This window comes from Miscanthus floridulus, chromosome 1 (assembly GCF_019320115.1).
Source record: "Miscanthus floridulus cultivar M001 chromosome 1, ASM1932011v1, whole genome shotgun sequence".
Taxonomy (NCBI): domain Eukaryota; kingdom Viridiplantae; phylum Streptophyta; class Magnoliopsida; order Poales; family Poaceae; genus Miscanthus; species Miscanthus floridulus.
In genome coordinates this window covers 154596410-154614670 of record NC_089580.1, presented here as the reverse complement: position 1 = coordinate 154614670, position 18261 = coordinate 154596410, and the positions used below count along the sequence as shown (strand labels likewise).

The window sequence follows — 18261 nt, the reverse complement described above, 5'->3', positions numbered from 1 at the left end:
TGCTATTATTGCGCTTTGGAGTTTAAAGCAAACTTTAATGTTTTTTGGGCATTGAGATTGTTAGAGAAAACATTCTTTGAAAATTGAAGTGAGTGCACTTCCATTGTAGTGCACTATTTCAACCGTCAACCAATTATATACTGCATCCATCCTAAATACATGTATTTACTTTGAATTTTCCTAAGTCAAATTATCATAAAATTTGATCGAATTTATAGACAAAACAATATTATTTATGATATCAAATGACTCTCTTAGATACATTATGCGATATATTTTTATATACTCATTTAAAGGCGTAAATGTTAAGACTTGTCTCTATAAACTTGAGCAAACTTATAATAGTTTGACCTAAGATAAATAATAGTGCATGTCATTCTCGGAATCTACAGAAATTTGAAGCCTTACATTATGGTAAATCATTTTATGTCCCATTGCCTCGAAAATCTATATTTAAACGACACTGCTATAGCGCCCGGGCGCGCGCGGCTGCAGCGCGTTTCCACGCCTTGTTTCGCGCGTCACGCGAGGCCCGCACCGCTCGGACGTCGTCCGCCCGCGCCTGCGTTTCGTGCGCCCACATGAGGCCTGCGTTGTTCGGACGTTGCCTACACCGCCGTGCGGGGACCGCTCGCGCACCCCATGTGCAACACCTGATCTACTTTTGAAACATTTAGATGCAATACTTGCAACATACAGAAGAAGACAGATGAAACACCTGAAACATGTGTCTGAAACACTTGCAAAAACATGTGAAAGAACACTTGAAAACCATTGCAAACATACGCAACATCCAGATAAAACATTTGCAACACATGTGTGAAACATATGCAACATCCAGATAAACACACTTGCATCATATGTCTGAAAAAAGAAGATGAAACATTGGGAACAGACGCTTGAAACATACGTGTATAAACCATTGCAACATATACACATCTCGATCTACTTTTGCAACATCCGTATGAAACACTTCCAACATGCCTCTGAAACATCTAAACTTCTGGAACATACGTTTGCAACACGCGTTTTTCAGCGCAACATGGCATGGACGGCGTGGCGAACTGAAGCGGTGGAGGCGGGGCGCGACAGCAGATGGCGGCACCCGACGCGGTGGAGGCGGCCATGACAGTAGGATGGAGGCGGCCTGCTGCGGTGGAGGCAGTTGTGGCAAGACTATATCTGGGCGTTGTGGCTCGGGGACGGCGGTGAGGGAGGACAGGGCCGACGGGACCGAAAAGCTTGGTAACGAAGACGGTGGCATGGCCCTGCACCTCGACGCCGTCGATCCATTACAGCAGCACGGTGCAAATCTGCGTAGGCGACGGGACGCGGCGCGGGCGGAAGCGAGCGGCGTGTGCGGAGCGAGGCGCGCGGGCAGGAGCGAGCGGAGCGCGCGATCAAAGCTTTTGTGTGTGTGGTTCGATGCATCCGATGGGAACGTGACGTCCGAACGCATATTCAATAGAGCAACGTAGAAATTAAGGAACCGAAGGGAAAAAAACACACATTTTCCCGTTGGTAGCGTTATATATACTCCTAAACGTGACCAGAGTCCTAGTCCTAGGCTCCTAACGCTCGTTTTGAGTGGAGGACGGCCGCCGGGAAAGGGAAACGGAATCTCCTAGCCGATGGCATGACTACTGATCATACTTTGCCATGAGAAATTGCCCAAATAACCGGAAACGCCCCCTAGGATGTTTGTGCCGTGGAACCTGCCGGTGTCCTCCGTCGTAGCAGTATAACGCACATCCCCACTGCAACAAACAACAGCGTCGCACCATGAAAAATTTGAAATAATCATGTCAAAAGAGCCCGCACGAATTGAATATTGGGTCGGGAACTTGGCATAGGCGTCGTCATGCTATCTTAAGCCACAAACACCACCTTTTTTTATGTGACGACCATCAGTCAAGTACAGGTAGAGGAGCCGGCCGATTGATCGGTGCCCACGCACTCGACCGTCCATAGGAGGAGGAATCGTTTCCTTCACACAAGCAAGCAGCTGCTATCTAGAGACATGATAGGCGCTACTATATGTGTTAGTGCAAAGTCGAACTTATATATTCGATTGTGTTAGTGCAAGCCGTGCGTGTGTATATTCGATTGTGTACAAGTAGTGACTGGATAGAGACCGGCGGGCAAGAAGCTCAAGCTATGCATGCATGTCATCCCTGCTGCTGCTTAAAGCATGCAAAAACGCCACCGACTGATCACCGATCGATCCATGTCGCCCAGGAGTGCAAGCAAACCAAGCAACGCCACTTTTCCCCCCCGGAAACAGATCGACTATCCTTTCAAGCAACCGTTCCAATTCCTCGCGCGTTCCCCCGTCCACACGATGCATATGCGCTGCCAGCAACTAGCAAGCACGTACTGGGAGCTATAGATCGTTGCACTGCATCATATGATTCGTATTCCTATCTCTCGCCAAGTAAAGCCAGCTGAAAACATTGCAATTGATTTGCCACCGCTTGTCGCACACAGCAAGATTACACAGCAGATCGATCGATCCACAAACTAGCTCACCACTGTATCTGTAGTACTAACCAGCAAGCAGCAACTGCAACTAGCAGCTAGGCATCGATAGATCGATCGATCGGACCGATCAAATCAAAGAGATTATATATGGCGGCGCCACGGAGCTTGACCGTGAGCGTGGCGGACCGTGCGCTGCGGGGCGTGGCGGACCTGATCAAGCTACTCCCAAGCGGCACGGTGTTCCTGCTCCAGTTCCTTTCCCCGCTGGTGACCAACAACGGGCACTGCGCGACGTTCAACAAGGTACTCAGCGGGACGCTGGTGGCCCTCTGCGGCGCCTTCTGCGCCTTCTCCTCCTTCACCGACAGCTACGTGGGGTCCGACGGCCGCGTCCACTACGGCGTGGTGACGCCGCGGGGCCTGCGCACCTTCACGCCCGACCCGGACGCCGCCGCCCGGGACCTGTCGGCGTACCGCCTCCGCGCGGGCGACTTCGTCCACGCCGCGCTGGCGCTGCTCGTGTTCGCCACCATCGCGCTCCTCGACGCCGACACCGTCGCCTGCCTCTACCCGGCGCTCGAGCTCAGCGAGCGCACCATGATGGCCGTGCTCCCGCCCGTCGTCGGCGGCGTCGCGGGGTACGTGTTCATGCTGTTTCCCAACAACCGGCATGGTGTCGGGTACCAGCCCACGACCGCCACCGAGGACTTCCAGCACAAATACTAGCCGGTTGATTTGCGTGGTCTCTGGTCGCTGTGGTCCGTGTGTTTGTTAAGTTCGAATGCTTGGCCGCCGGGTCTCAAATTAAGAGTCGGGACTCGAGGCAAAGCGTGTCTTTGCATTGTCTGATTTATTTGCTTGGTGGTGTGGTGTGTCGGCTTGCGCGTTGTTCCTGTCTTTGGCGGCCACAATACACAATTAATGTTCCTCCTTTTAATTAGCTTGTCAAATAAAATCAAAACCATTGCTTTCTTGCGCCAAATCCAAATAGTCGAAGCGTGCTAGCTTCTTCTTCACTCGACGCATCTTCATATTGAACTCATTACCAAACCGAACTATCTGACGGGCGAAGAGGATTCGTCAGTCATCCGCAAAGAAACCTTGAAACTACAGGCTCCATCTCTGACTGCTTGACCCGTTGCGTCAGGTCAGCTTTTGCTTGCACTCAACGCTGCGTCAGCGTCTGGAACACTTAGGCCAGCTGTGTCATCACCACAGTAATAAAGTATTATATATTCAATTGATGATGATTTGCAAGTAACTTCCTGCACCGCGGGAGAAGGAAAAGAGCTTGCCGATCGACGGAAGGGCATGCATGCTGATGCTGCCGACGCCGCTGCAGGAGACTGGGGGAGAGAGTGGATGAAGCCGCGACGAAGAGGGAGAGCTTAAGACAAGAAAGTATGTATGTATATAACTAGCAGCTTCCTGCATGCATCCTCAAAACAAGCCTAGCTACAACTACAACTGCGGTGGACGACTCCTTTAATAGTCACCCTTCTCCTCCTCCCTATACTTACACTTAATTACAATAAAAAAAAAGAAAAAAAGATGTTGTTTCCAAGCCGGAATAACCCAATCGTGTACACTACTACTGCTAATGCACGGCCTTGGCGTGGTCCGGTCATTCATGTGGCGCGTTGCTGATCACTAGCTAGCTCCTAGTCGTCCCTCTTGATGATCACCCAGACGGCGTAGATGATCCCGGGCAGGTAGGCGAAGAAGGACAGGATGAGGCAGATCCAGAACTCCACCTGCACGTACGGTACGGTATGGGGCATGCATACCAATACCAAAAAAAGATTCATCAGCACGACGTGAATTCAATTTCCTCCGGCGTGCGTGCGTGATGCATGCATGCCTCCGTTCGTCTGTTCCTACGACGACGACGTACGTCGAGCGACAAGGCGGCGGATCGTCGACGAACCTTGATGCCGTGCTTGAGGAATACGCCGAGCGGCGGGAGGATGATGGCGAGGATGAGGCGGACCAGCGTCACCGTGTTGTCGTCCGCCATTGCTGCCGCCGCTGGCTGCTACGAAGGAGGAGATCTCGTATGGGGGAGCCAGAGGCCGGGGTCGGGGAGGGACGAGCTGAGTCACGCACGGACAAAACTGGGACCCCATTTCGATCCGGGGCCCGCCTTTGCCCTTTGGTGTTTGTGTTGCCTTCGTTCATTAAAAAAAAAAGTAATTTGATGAACGGATGCTACTGCCTAGGAGTACAGCCTACACTCCCTCTTATAGATGGCCAAACAGGCCATCCCAGTACAACACGGGCATAATATCACCCTTTAAGCCTTGGGCCCGGCCGTCGGTTCAGCGAGCCCAGCGTGCTCCTGCCGGCCTATGCCCGCACGCTGACTGCGATCTCGCAGCCGCGCCTTGGCCTCGTCGCGAGCAGGTCGCCGCCGCACTGCTGGAGCGTCGTCGCCGCGTCAGGGTCGGGACCAATGGAGTGAGATGGCGTTTCGCCGTTAGGTTTTGACGCGCTTTTCCAACACCGCCATGCGCCGTTGGATTCGTGAGACTGGACACATGACAACTATTTATAGCATGGAGTAAATTGACTTTTGGTGGATTCCTATCTAGGTCCTCGAACTGAAAATGCTACAGTCTGGATCCTCGATCTATCTGTCTCATTCACCACCAGTCCAAAAACACGCCACGCATGCCCCAAAAGATGACATGGACATGCCACCGTGCAGACTAGACACGGGCCCGTTGGCTACTTTGCAAAAAAAAAAACCGCTCCATTTCTATGTCGCACTACTAAGCCCATCGTCTCTCTCCACTGTCCACTACTTCTCTCTCTCATGGTAGCCAATATTAGTTTGATCTCCACCAATTGGCCCAGTTGGGGATCAACGTCCTGATTGGGGGCGTCCAACCACACCATGGTTGGTGGAGCCCCGTCGCACAACACTATAAAGAGAGGTAGGGACCAGGGCTCTAACTACGAGGTTGACCACCAATAGCAAAACCTAACCCGATCTAAAGAGGGTGCTGCCAGCGACGAGAAGACCCACTAACTTCGCCGTCACCACCGGACCGCGGCACCTCGCGTCACCGTCGCCTCTGCATCGCCACCACTACGCTAGACTCCACCGCACCGAGCTCCCACGACACTGGCGTCCACGCGGCTGCATCGCAACTGTGCCAGGGCGAAGTAAAGGAATCATTTTCTCCATCTAAGTAAGATGTTTATCCCCTGATCTACGTTTCAGAGGTACTCTATTCCCTTCAATGGTATCAGAGCCGGGTTGCCAGTGTGTAGATCTAGTATGGGGTAGAGAATTGAAAAGAAATCGAAGAGTAACAGAGGGTTCTATCCGGTTCGAATCGAAACCCTAACCCTAACCGGGTAAAAGAAAATGAAAAGAGACCGGGGGGTGGCAGGCGTCACTTAACTGCTGGTCACCACCGCCACCGCGTGGGGAAAGGTGCCACACCGCCGTCTTCGCCGGCGCATGGCAAGAAAAGAACAGAAAACCCTAACCCTAACTTGACGTAACCCTAACCCTAATCCCCAATTGGATGAGATCCGAGAAGAACAGAGAAGAAGATCCAAATCAGAGAAGAAGGGGAAAGGGGAAGGGGCCTACCTTGCCATGCACCGCGTTGCCGCCTCGCCGGCGCACGGGAAGATGGCCAAGCCATGCAAGCTCTGGCCAAGGGCGCCGCCGCTAGTCCGCTCGATGGAGGCACGCTCACCCGCGTGGGGAGCGCGCGTCGACGAAGGGGCCGGCAATGACGCCATGTTGCTCGGTCGCCGCTGCTGCTCGTTATGCTGAGGGCTGCTGCGCTAAGCAGAGAGCAGCTGTGCGCGCACGAGAGAGAGAGGGCGAGAGAACAAATGGCTAGGGTTTCGGGTGCTGGCCGCCGTGTCGCGGTTTTTGATCCTCCGAAGCGCGCGCTCGACCATCCGATCTGCATCAATGGTGCGGAAGCAACGGGCCGGAGGCAAGCCCAGGCGGGCATGAGCGGGCGAGCCGCTTTCCCGGCCCAGGCCCAAGTTGCGGCCTGGGTGGGAGCCGCGCGCGCGCAAGGTAGGCCGGGCCGCTTTCTTGGTCAGGCCGAAGGAACAGTACTGATTTGAGTCCATTTTTCCTTTTCTTTTTCCAGTAAATCGTTATTTCCTGGGAAATGGATAAATGGCTCAAAGAAAATAGAAAAGAGATTTTTCCTGTGGGCAAAATTCATTAAATTGAATTAGTTTTTCCGCTGCTAAAGAAATAGTTTATTCTCCGGTTATTTTGAACCAACGTGATATTTAATTGAAGAAAAAGAGATTTTGACATGATTATGATGTTGTTATTTTCTGGCCAACGTTGTTAATAACAATATCGTAATTTTAATGATTTATGCATTAATTCTATTTCTGCTCAATGGTGATGTAGAATTAGTGTAGATGACAATTGTATGTTTTAATTTTGACCAACGTTAGAACTATGGCATGCAATTGTTATTATTATGTTTATGTTCTCACTCAATATGAATTGTGTTTTAAGCGGATACAACTTGATGGGTTATATCAAAGAGATCCCCACTCTCAAAGATGACAACTACACGAAGTGGAAGAAAAAGATTGGCCTGACCTTCATCTTGGCCGAGGTGAACTGAGTAGTCACCTCACCGTGTCCCACTGAGCCTGTGGCACCGGTGAGGGAGACAAACGAGGCTGATGCCGCTTGTGTAACTAGAGAGAGGGATTTGCATAGGAAGTGGGTCACTGTCAACAAGAAATGTTTGGCTGTGATAAAGAACACGATTGAGCCTGCAATTGTGGGCTCAATCCCAGAGTGTGACACGGTCATCGAGTACCTCGATAGAATAAAGAGTCAGTTCACTGGCTCTTCAAAGACATATGCTACCCAGCTGATAAAGCAGCTGGTGACAGAGTGGTACTCTAGAAATGGTGGCATAAGAGAGCACATACTATTTGTTATCACTACGTGATGATGTGAATGTTGTATGCGATGATGGGAACACTGCATGCGACAATGAGAATGTATCCTCGTCTACGGATGTAAACAGAAAATGAAAGAGAGCTCACGATGCGTCGTTGAAATTATGGCACTGTCGTTTAGGCCATATTTCAAGGAGGAGAATAGAAAAACTAGTTAAGAATGATATTCTTCCTCCATTAGAGTTCTCAGATTTAGAACAATGCAGAGAATGCATAAAAGGAAAGTATGTAAAGAAAATTAAGAAAGATGCCAAACAAAGCACGGGAATTTTATAGATTATTCACACAAACATCTGTGGTCTATTTCCTGTAAAGAGTGTGGATGGTTATGATTCGTTCATAACATTCACGGATGATTACTCCCGTTATGGCTACATTTATCCAATCAAAGAAAGAACAGAAGTATTGGATAAATTTAAGATATTTAAGGCAGAAGTTGAAAACCAACACAATTTAAAGATTAAGATAGTCAGGTCCGACCATGGGGGAAGGGTACTACGATCGGCATACCCCATATGGCCAAGTTCCTAGACCTTTTGCAAGGTTCTTACAGGAGAATGGCATAGTAGCCTAGTATTCTACACCGGGCGAACCTCAGTAGAATGGAGTAGCTAAATGACGCAATCATATCCTAATGGATATGGTGCGCAGTATGATAAGTTACTCCACCTTACCGTTGAGCCTGTGGATGGAGGCGTTAAAAACTAACATTCATATTCTCAATAGAGTACCAAGTAAGTCGGTGCCAAAACACCGTATGAGTTGTGGATAGGAAGAGTACCCTCACTAAACCACTTATGTGTGTGGGGGAGTCCTACCAAGGCCAAAGTATTTAACCCAAACATTGGGAAACTAGATCCCAAAACAGTAAGTTTCCATTTTATTGGCTACCCAGAAAAGTCAAAAGGTTTTCATTTCTACTGTCCAGACAGACATACAAAGTTTATGGAAACACAACATGCTGTCTTCCTAGAGGATGAAATGATGAGGGGGAGCATGGTAGCTCGAGAAATTGACCTTGAAGAGAAGCAGGTGTATGCGCCCACTCCGATGATTCATGAGCCATTTTTCTTACTACCTGCTGTTGCTGCACCGATAGTGCAAGATACTGTGGTGCCAGCACCTATTGTTATTCTGCCTGTGGCAACAATGAATGACGATGAGGAACCTATTCTTTAGGATCCCGTAGAACCTATTGCCACACAAGAGGGGGGAGCAATATAACAGAACTGACCAATTATACAAGATTAAGTAAAGAAATCTTCCGCCGAAGCAGATAATTTAGATAACTTAATCCCGTATAACCCGGTAGTCCGTGAAACCACGAAGGATTTCAATCCAATCGACATACAAACCAAGATCATACAAGTTTAGGAATCACCGTCATATGTTACATAAAGTTCGCAATGACAGTTGGATACATCGGAGTTTAGAACATAAAGTTATTACAACCCAAGTTCAAACTAAAATAGTGGAAGCAAATAGTTTTAAAGCCACACACACACTTTTGGTTCAGATATAGTGTCGGTAGGTAGTCATCTCCAACAAAAGCATCAGATGAGAGATACGGAGTGACCATTGTCCTTGGTCCTAGTTGTCGCCCATCACCGGGTATAGGTAGTTAATGCAATAGCCGTAGTACATTTGACCATCTACAACAACAATGAGAATAACGCCCTGAGTACGAGAAGGTCCTCAGCTAGACTTACCCGTCTTAAACCAAAATAAAGCGACACCAAGGATTATGCAAGCCTTTCTTTGGTGGGCTAGCTGACTCGTTTACGAAAAGCATAAGCTATCATGAAGAAACCATTTTAAGTACTTTGCATCATCTTTATTATGACCTATCCATCTAGGTAAGCACCTATACTATAGCAATCACTTGATTAACCAATAACATCTAGTTACCAACTTAGATTTAGCATATCCCATACCATCCAGATAACCATCAGTGTTCCATCATAATTACTATGATGCTGTAGCTCGAGTCAAGTGCTCACTATCAAGGAGCAATGGCGATTCAAATCGATTCCTAACCAGCTGGTGATTTATTCCTCACACAAACCACACTCACCGATTAAGTGAGCTACAGATCACTAATGACACTTTCCAAGTAGCCACGGGATAACAGTCATGGACCGCACTACCCAGGGACCGCCCGATAGCCAGGACACACCTTGGGCTCACTCTTTGCATCCTCATCATACCCCCTTCAGCACTAGTCTGCCAATCCAAGTTTATCCCAGCTCGAATAGTGTCACTAGCTTCACGGTCGAAAGGGACTTTATTTGGCCAGCTAAATGTGAGGCATACGTTCAACATGACAAGAGGGATGAGCAACGATCGGTCCTTAATCAACATAGACAGAAAACTAACAGCATCCTAGAACCCTGTCTGGTTGCCTCCAACTTTTCCGTCCGGTCTCCAATTATCCATCACACATGGTTAATTCCAGGATATCATTCTTTCCAAAGCTAAATTCTTTCGGTAACCACCTATAAATGTAGGTGACCGGAAATCACCGATTGCTACCGGTCTAAGCAAGGCTAAGCAGTTATTCAATCCCGACCTAACAGGGTAAAAAGGTAATAAGGTAGGCAAGGATAGTAATAAATGCATCAACGGTTTCAATCAACTCCTACAACTTAATGCAACAATATATAAACTCATATATAGAAAGAATTGCTTTTATAAAGTAGGAGACTTAGAATACTCCGGGGCTTGCCTCGTTCGAACGAACTAGGTTGATGATCCACGCACTCGGGCAAGTCCTCTCCTTACTCCTCTTCCTCTGGTACCTCCTGTGCCTGGATTTCTTATGGATCTATCCTGGTCTGCTCTTCCTAAACTGCTACTAGCAACTCCTCCTGTGATCCTATATGATGTAGATGTATAAGTGCTCATACATAGGTGCATCGGAGAGATGACATGTAATGATCATGATGCATGGAATATAGATGAACATGTTTAACTTTATTGAACATAGTAGAAGTAAAGCTCTTATACAAGGTAGCCAACATCATCCAAGAACATGTACTACTATACTACTACTACAACCACTGTACTAACATGCCAAGTCACCACAGCAAGCTAAGATGCTTCAAAGATACACCAAAGCAAACATTATTAACTAAACATGCATTAAAAAGGTTAATTAAACCCTAATTGAAACTAGGTTTGAACAGCAACACCTATTTTGGTAGCACAAAAAAATCTAAGAAAATTACAGTAGCATAGTACTACTCTAAGTAGACTACCATAAAAGTTTCATGGCATTTGGATAAGTAAAATAGCCTACACAAAAATGACAAGCTATGGCATAAATATGAGCATGAAAATACTTTGTATTATGAAAAGTATCAAACAACATATTTAATATTTTTCCTATGTTCTACACAGTTAACAATCACTGCACAAAAATTATCATACACATGTTTTATACAATTTTTGCTCTCTATCAAAATAACAAAAATCATCAATTAAAGGCACTTGAACTACACATCAATATTTCTCTATAGAACATGTATGACATATATTTTTCCTACAAAGTACATCAGTAAAGGAGATTAACAAAACTAGAACCATATTTTTCTGATAATTATTCTATTTACTAGACATTTTCTATGATAACAGCAAATACAAGAATTAAATAAAACCCTATACAAAAGTATCACAAAAACCACATGCAATATTTTTCTACTATAGATCTAAGAATAAGAAGCATATAGAAATTTGTTTCATCAACTTGGGAGCAATATTTTTCAATTTATGAATTTCCAAAGCATTTAAACAAAATCTGTAAATCGTTTCTTTTATTCCTTCTGAAAATCCCGATTCAAAAACGCTAGATCCACCGGGATCTGTACACGCGCGTACACACACAAGGGCTAACAAATGGGCCTGGGGGGCGGGACCCCACCTGTCAGCGGGAGAGGAAGAAGGGCGGTGCTGACTACGGCTAACCTCGCCGCTGGCGAGGTCTCCGGCGAGGAGGTCTACTCTATCGCACTCTCCTTCGCAAGGCGAACCTACTGGTGCAGCTATCGTGGCTAGTGGAGCTCGGGAGCAAGCTCACCGACATCCATGGCGGCGTGGTGGCCCGGTTCAACGTCGGCCGGCCATCTCCGGCCGAGATGAGGTGCGGGAAGGGGCTTGGGAGCTCCACCGTGTCAGGGCTATGCTTGAGTGCGTGAAGATAGGGAGAGAGGTGGAGCAGAGAGGGGGAGTCCACGGAGCGGAGCTCTCTAGTGAGCTCGACCACTACTCTGGTGAGGGATTCCCGAGGAAGGGAAGCTTCCCATGGCTTACTGAGGGGAGCATGGGGTGCGCGAGGTGGAGGCGGAGCTTTGGGCGAGATGGAGCGGTCGATGGCGAGCTGGGGTGGCCGGGCGAGCCAACTCCGGCGATGCGCGTGCGGCGGCGAAGCTGCCTATGCGTGCGGGAGCTATTGCTGCTGTTGTCCGAGCGAGGACAAGGCGAAGGAAGGGAGGGAATGGCAGAGTGAGGGAGCAGGGCGTGCCCGGGCCGACAAAACGGTTAGGGCGTGGCGACGTCGGCGGTGCATGGCAGCCACGTGGCGGTGGGACTCTACCGCGGGCACACGGAGGTGCGGCGCTGGCGCTGGCGCGGGTGCGCGCGCTGGCGGGAGCGCAGGTGGGCTAGGCCAGCTTAGCTAGCTGGGCCAGAAGCAGAGCGGCGGCCCAACTAAGGTAAGAATTGTTTTTTTTCATTTTCTTTTCTCTCCCAAATTCATTCAAATGAAATTTTAAACCTTTTCAAAGCAGTTTCAAAAGTTGGACCCAAAATAGAAGTTGCTTAGAAAAATGTACTCTACAACTTTGCCAAAAAGAGTAAGGCCAAAATCCAATTAGATTTTGAACTATAGATTTAAAGTTAATTTGAATAAAAAAACTATTTTAGATGATTATTTTTAAAAGCAAAATTTGAGAAAACTTTGAATATACACCTTGCTCCAAATTGCATCCTAATTACTTCTAAGTGGTCTAAGTGATCAACCAAGGTACACACATGGCAAAACAAACATACCATCCAATCTATTAAAACAAAACTATGCAACATACATGTTTCATTAGTATGTTTCAATTCTATATTTCATGTCATGCTTATGAATGCATAATAATGATTATGCTCATGATTTGCAAAATGTTAATGCATGCTTAACACCGAGGTGTTACAAGCAACAACAGCCTCAAATAGAAGATATGCCAAATGTGGAGGCCCCTAGAAGGTCTCAAAGAGTTAGAAAATCAACTATTCCTGCTGACTATGAAGTATACAACACTAAGGAATTTCAAATGGAGGATGATCCCACCTCATTTGAAGAAGCCATGAGAAGTGATCATTCATCAAAGTGGCTTGAGACCATGGAAGATGAAATGAAATCTATGAATGCCAATAAAGTTTGGGACTTGTAAATAATTCCTAAAGTAGCCAAAATAGTAGGCTATAAATGGGTCTACAGAACAAAACTTGACTCTCAAGGGAATATAGATAGATATAAAGCGCGTCTTGTGGCAAAAGGTTTTACGCAAAGAGAAGGCATTGATTACAATGAGACATTTTCTCCAGTCTCATGTAAGGATTCCTTTAGAATCATAATGGCATTAGTGGCACATTATGATTTAGAATTACATCAGATGGATATAAAGACAACTTTTCTCAATGGGGACTTGAAGAAAAATGTTTATATGGCACAACCAAAAGGTTTTTTCATAGAAGGAAAAGAACGAATGGGATGCCGCCTAAAGAAATCCATTTATAGATTAAAACAAGCTTCAAGACAGTGGTACTTGATGTTTGATCAGACAATAAGAAATTTTGGGTTTAAAGAAAATGTAGAGGACAATTGTGTCTATGCAAAGTTTAAGAATGGGAAGTTTATCTTCCTTGTCCTGTTTGTGGATGATATCTCACTTGCTAGTAGTGATGTCAGTCTACTACTAGAGACAAAGAAGTTTTGTCCTCAAAATTTGATATAAAAGATCTTGGCGAAGCTTCATTCATTCTAGGGATCGAGATTCACCGAGATAGAAGTAAATGGGTATTAGGACTGTCACAAAAGGCATACATAGAAAAGATCTTAAAGAAATTCAATATGCACACATGTAGTCCCTCACCTGCTCCTATAGTTAAGGGCGGCATATATGGGGATTTTCAATGCCCCTGAAATCAGTATGCGATCGATCAAATGAAAATGGTTCCATATGCTTCAGCTGTCGGAAGCTTGCAATATGCTCAAGTATGTATGCGCCCTAACTTGGCATTTGTTACCGGGTTACTTGGTAGATTCTAGAGCAATCCTAGAACAAAACACTAAAAATTAGTAAAGAAAGTCTTGCGTTATTTGCAAGGAACAAAAAGCCTCATGATGACATATAGAAGATCAGATTCACTCCATATAGTGGGATATTCAGATTCTGATTATGCGGGAGATGATAGAAAATCCACATCTGGATTTGTATTCACTCTCGTAGGGGACCTGTTTCATGGAAAAGCTCAAAGCAAGCCGTCACTACATCGTCCATAATGTATGCCAAGTTTGTAGCGTGTTATGAGGCAACGGGGCAGGTGAACTGGCTAAAGAAGTTCATACCCGGTTTGAAGGTGGTTGACAACATCTATAGACCACTTAAATTATACTACGATAATAATCCGGCAGTACAATATGCTCACAACAATAAGTCAAGTGGTGCTACCAAACACATTGACATAAAGTATTATGTTGTGAAAGAAAAAGTCCGAGATCATGTCATAAGTCTTAAGCATATAAGTACCAAAAAGATGCTCGCGGATCTGCTTACAAAAGGCTTACCACCCAACATGTTCAGATAACATGTAGCCGGCATGGGTTTAAGAGAAAGCCTATAATTCCTGGACAAAAGGAGACACAAAGTTAAGTATCTATTTCAGAACAGAGTGGTGTGTTGTAGTTGTTAAATCTATAGGCAATTGACCGTGATGATGAAACATACTCTATGCGCTAATCTGTAATGGAATGAACAAAAGTAAATAATATGAATTTGAAAGATGGTGTGAGATCAAGGGGGAGAATGTTAGTTTGATCTCCACCAATTGGCCCAATGGCCAATTAGGCCCTTAGATCAACGCCCTGATCGGGGGCGTCCAACCACTTCATGGTTGGTGAGCCCCCATCGCACAACACTATAAAGAGTGGTGGGGACTAGGGCTCTAACTATGAGGTTGACCTAAGCCACCATGACCCACCAACAGCTAAACCTAACCCGATCTAAAGAGGGTGCTGCCAGCGATGGGAAGACCCACTGACTTCGTCGTCACCACCAGACCGCGGCACCTCGCATCACCATCGCCTCTACCTCGCCACCACTACGCTGGACTCCACCATGCTAAGCTCCCACAACACCGGCGTCCATGTGGCTGCATCGCAACTGCGCCAGGGTGAAGTATAGGAATTAGTTTCTCCATCCAAGTAAGATGTTTATCCCCTAATCTACATTTTAGAGGTACTCTGTTCCCTTCAGCCACGACGGCGTCCGTTGCTACTTTTGCGTCACGCTGTCCCTGCAATCCAGTGGGAGGAAGAATTCTAGCATGCACTCATCCCGGTCGCCACCACCACTGCCGTCCATGTCCATGGACGCGTCATCATCGTGAACCAGCTATGCGCACACGGTGAGGCAGCCGGCCTGGCTGTAGAACTGCATGTGGTGCCCAAGCAGGTATGTGTCCATGGAGTACTTGGTCACGTCGGTGTAGAAGTAGGTCCGGTAGCTGCAGCCGCTTCCTCGATGAGCCCACATCTGATGGAGCGCAGGTGGTGCTTGATGTAAGCCTCGTGGAGTTGGGTTCTCATCGGCGAGGTAGAACGGAGTGCCAACCACCATCAGGGAGGCATGCTCTATGCCGGTGCTGCAGCGTCTACATCTGGCCCAAGCCTATCGACCTCGGTGGTGAAGTGGAGCCTAGGCGAGGTGGTGATGACTTGCAAGCTCGAACACGGTGAGGCAGGAGCTGGTGGTGGGGTGAAGGATGAGGAGCACGAGCGCCGCCAAGATATCGTAGATGAGCGCATAGCTGATGCACGCGTACTAGAACAGGAGGTGGCACCGCGACTGCGGGTCTGCGGCACCCTAGGTGGCCAGCATGCGCCGATTCCCATCCTGTGCCGGTGCCCTACACCAGCATGCCACCGCTGCTACCATGGCCTGCCGTCGTGGTCCCCGTCCACATCGCGCACGACGTTGCCAAGCTAAGGCCGCGCCGCGACCTGACCAATGTCACACCCCCACCTCATCGGCCTCCGCTAGGGCCAGGATGGGCTCGCGTCGTGCTCTGCTCCAAGAAAGGTCGAGCCGTACCAACACCGTGCCGGCCTCGACTTGCCGTCCATGTCATGCAGAATTGGGACATGCCTAGGTTCCCACCATCACACCAAGCTCCTTGCTGACCTCGGGCTAACCAAGGCCGAGCCACTTCTTCACTAGAGCTGTGCTTGCCCTACTGAGGAACCATGCCGACCTAATCCACGCTGAAGCCGCTGCTGCCTTCTTGATGTTTGAGTCCATAGGCATGCCTCCTTTATCCTCGGCATAGCTGCGTGCCCCTGTGGTGCACCTCAGCGCCGCCTCCCTACCAAGCACTGCCACGACCCCACCGTCGAACTCTAACCAGGAGCACTCCGAGCCACCGCTGCGAAGCCAAGAGCCACGGCCACGAACTCCTCTACAACCGGTGTGTTCTGGTAGAGCCAAGCCAAGCACGGTAGCACAAAGGGCTAGCCTTGGGTGGGCTAGCACGCTTCAGTCCCCATCCAGTGTCGGCGCCCACACCGGCGGCCTCCTGCACGCCTGTAATAGAACCAACCAATTATACAAGATTAAGTAAGGAAATCTTCCGTCGAAGCAGATAATTTAGCAAACTTAAGCCCGTATAACCCGGTAGTCTGTGAAACCACGAAGGATTTCAAACCAATCGACATACAAACCAAGATCGTACAAGTTTAGCAATCACCGTCACATGTTACATAAAGTTCGCAATGACAGTTGGATACATCAGAGTTTAGAACAAAAAGTTATTACAACCCAACTTCAAACTGAAATAGCGGAAGCAAATAGTTTTAAAGCCACACACACACTTTTGGTTCAGATACAGTGTCGGTAGGTAGTCATCTCCAACAAAAGCATCAGATGAGAGATACGGAGTGACCATTGCCCTTGGTCCTAGTTGTCGCCCATTGCCGGGTATAGGCAGTTAATGCAATAGCCATAGTACATTTGACCATCTACAACAACAATGAGAACAATGCTCTGAGTATGAGAAGGTCCTTAGCTAGACTTACCCGTCTTAAACCAAAATAAAGCGACACCAAGGATTATGCAAGCCTTTCTTTAGTGGGCTAGCTGACTCATTTACGAAAAGCATAAGCTATTATGAAGAAATCATTTTAAGTACTTTGCATCATTTTTATTATGACCTATCCATCTAGGTAAGCACCTATACTATAGCAATCACGTGATTAACCAATAACATCCAGTTACCAACTTAGATTTAGCATATCCCATACCATCCAGATAACCATCAGTGTTCCATCATAATTACTATGATGCTGTAGCTCAAGTCAAGTGCTCACTATCCAGGAGCGATGGCGATTCGAATCGATTCCTAACCAGCTGGTGATTTATTCCTCACACAAACCACACTCACCGATCTAGTGAGCTACAGATCACTAATGACACTTTCCAAGTAGCCGCGGGATAACAGTCATGGACCGCACTACCCAGGGACCGCTCGATAGCCAGGACGCACCTTGGGCTCACTCTTCGCATCCCCGTCATACCCCCTTCAGCACCAGTCTACCAATCTGACTTTATCCCAGCTCGAATAATGTCACTAGCTTCACGATCGAAAGATACTTTATTCGGCTAGCTAAATGTGAGGCATGCGTTCAACATGACAAGAGGGATGAGCAACGATTGATCCATAATTGACATAGACAGAAGACTAATCAGCACCCCAGAACCCTGTCTGGTTGCCTCCAAGTTTTTCTGTCCGGTCTCCAATTATCCATCACACATGGTTAATTTCTAGGATATCATTCTTTCCATAGCTAAATTCTTCCAGTAACCACCTATCAATGTCGGTGACCGAAAATCACCGATCGCTACTGGTCTAAGCAAGGCTAAGCAGTTATTCAATCCTGACCTAACAGGGTAAAAAGGTAATAAGGTAGGCAAGGATAGTAATAAATGCATCAACAGTTTCAATCAACTCCTATGACTTAATGCAATAATATATAAACTCATATATATAGAAAGCATTGCTTTTATAAAGTAGGAGACTTAGAGTGCTCCGAGGCTTGCCTTGTTCGAACGAACTAGGTTGATGATCCACGCACTCGAGCAAGTCCTCTCCTTACTCCTCTTCCTCTGGCACCTCCTGTGCCTGGACTTCTTGTGGATCTGTCCCAGTCTGCTCTTCCTAAACTACTACTAGCAACTCCTCCTATGTCCTATATGATGCAAATGTATAAGTGCTAATGCATAGGTGCATCGGAGAGATGACATGTAATGATCATGATGCATGGAATGTAGATGAACATGTTTAACTTTATTAGACATAGTAGAAGTAAAGCTCTTCTACAAGGTAGCCAACATCATCCAAGAACATATACTACTATACTACTACTACAACCATTGTACTAACATGCCAAGTCACCATAGCAAGTTAAGATGCTTCAAAGATACACCAAAGCAAACATCATTAACTAAACATGCATTAAAGAAGAATATTTTATTTCATTTTAAACTAGGGCTA

At 47.0% G+C, this 18261-nt stretch overlaps 1 protein-coding gene across 1 annotated transcript; it reads left to right on the top strand.

The window, feature by feature from the left end:
• Nucleotides 1-2414: 2414 nt before the first annotated feature.
• On the top strand, nucleotides 2415-3363 carry LOC136498538 (protein DMP2-like). The gene has a single exon (XM_066494447.1). It carries the CDS (start codon nucleotides 2629-2631, stop codon nucleotides 3205-3207), a length of 579 nt encoding a protein of 192 aa, XP_066350544.1. The 5' UTR covers nucleotides 2415-2628; the 3' UTR covers nucleotides 3208-3363.
• Nucleotides 3364-18261: the final 14898 nt, after the last annotated feature.

Coding starts and splice junctions, on each gene's coding strand:
- LOC136498538 (XM_066494447.1), top strand. CDS start 2,629: ATGGCGGCGCCACGGAGCTTGACCGTGAGCGTGGCGGACCGTGCGCTG.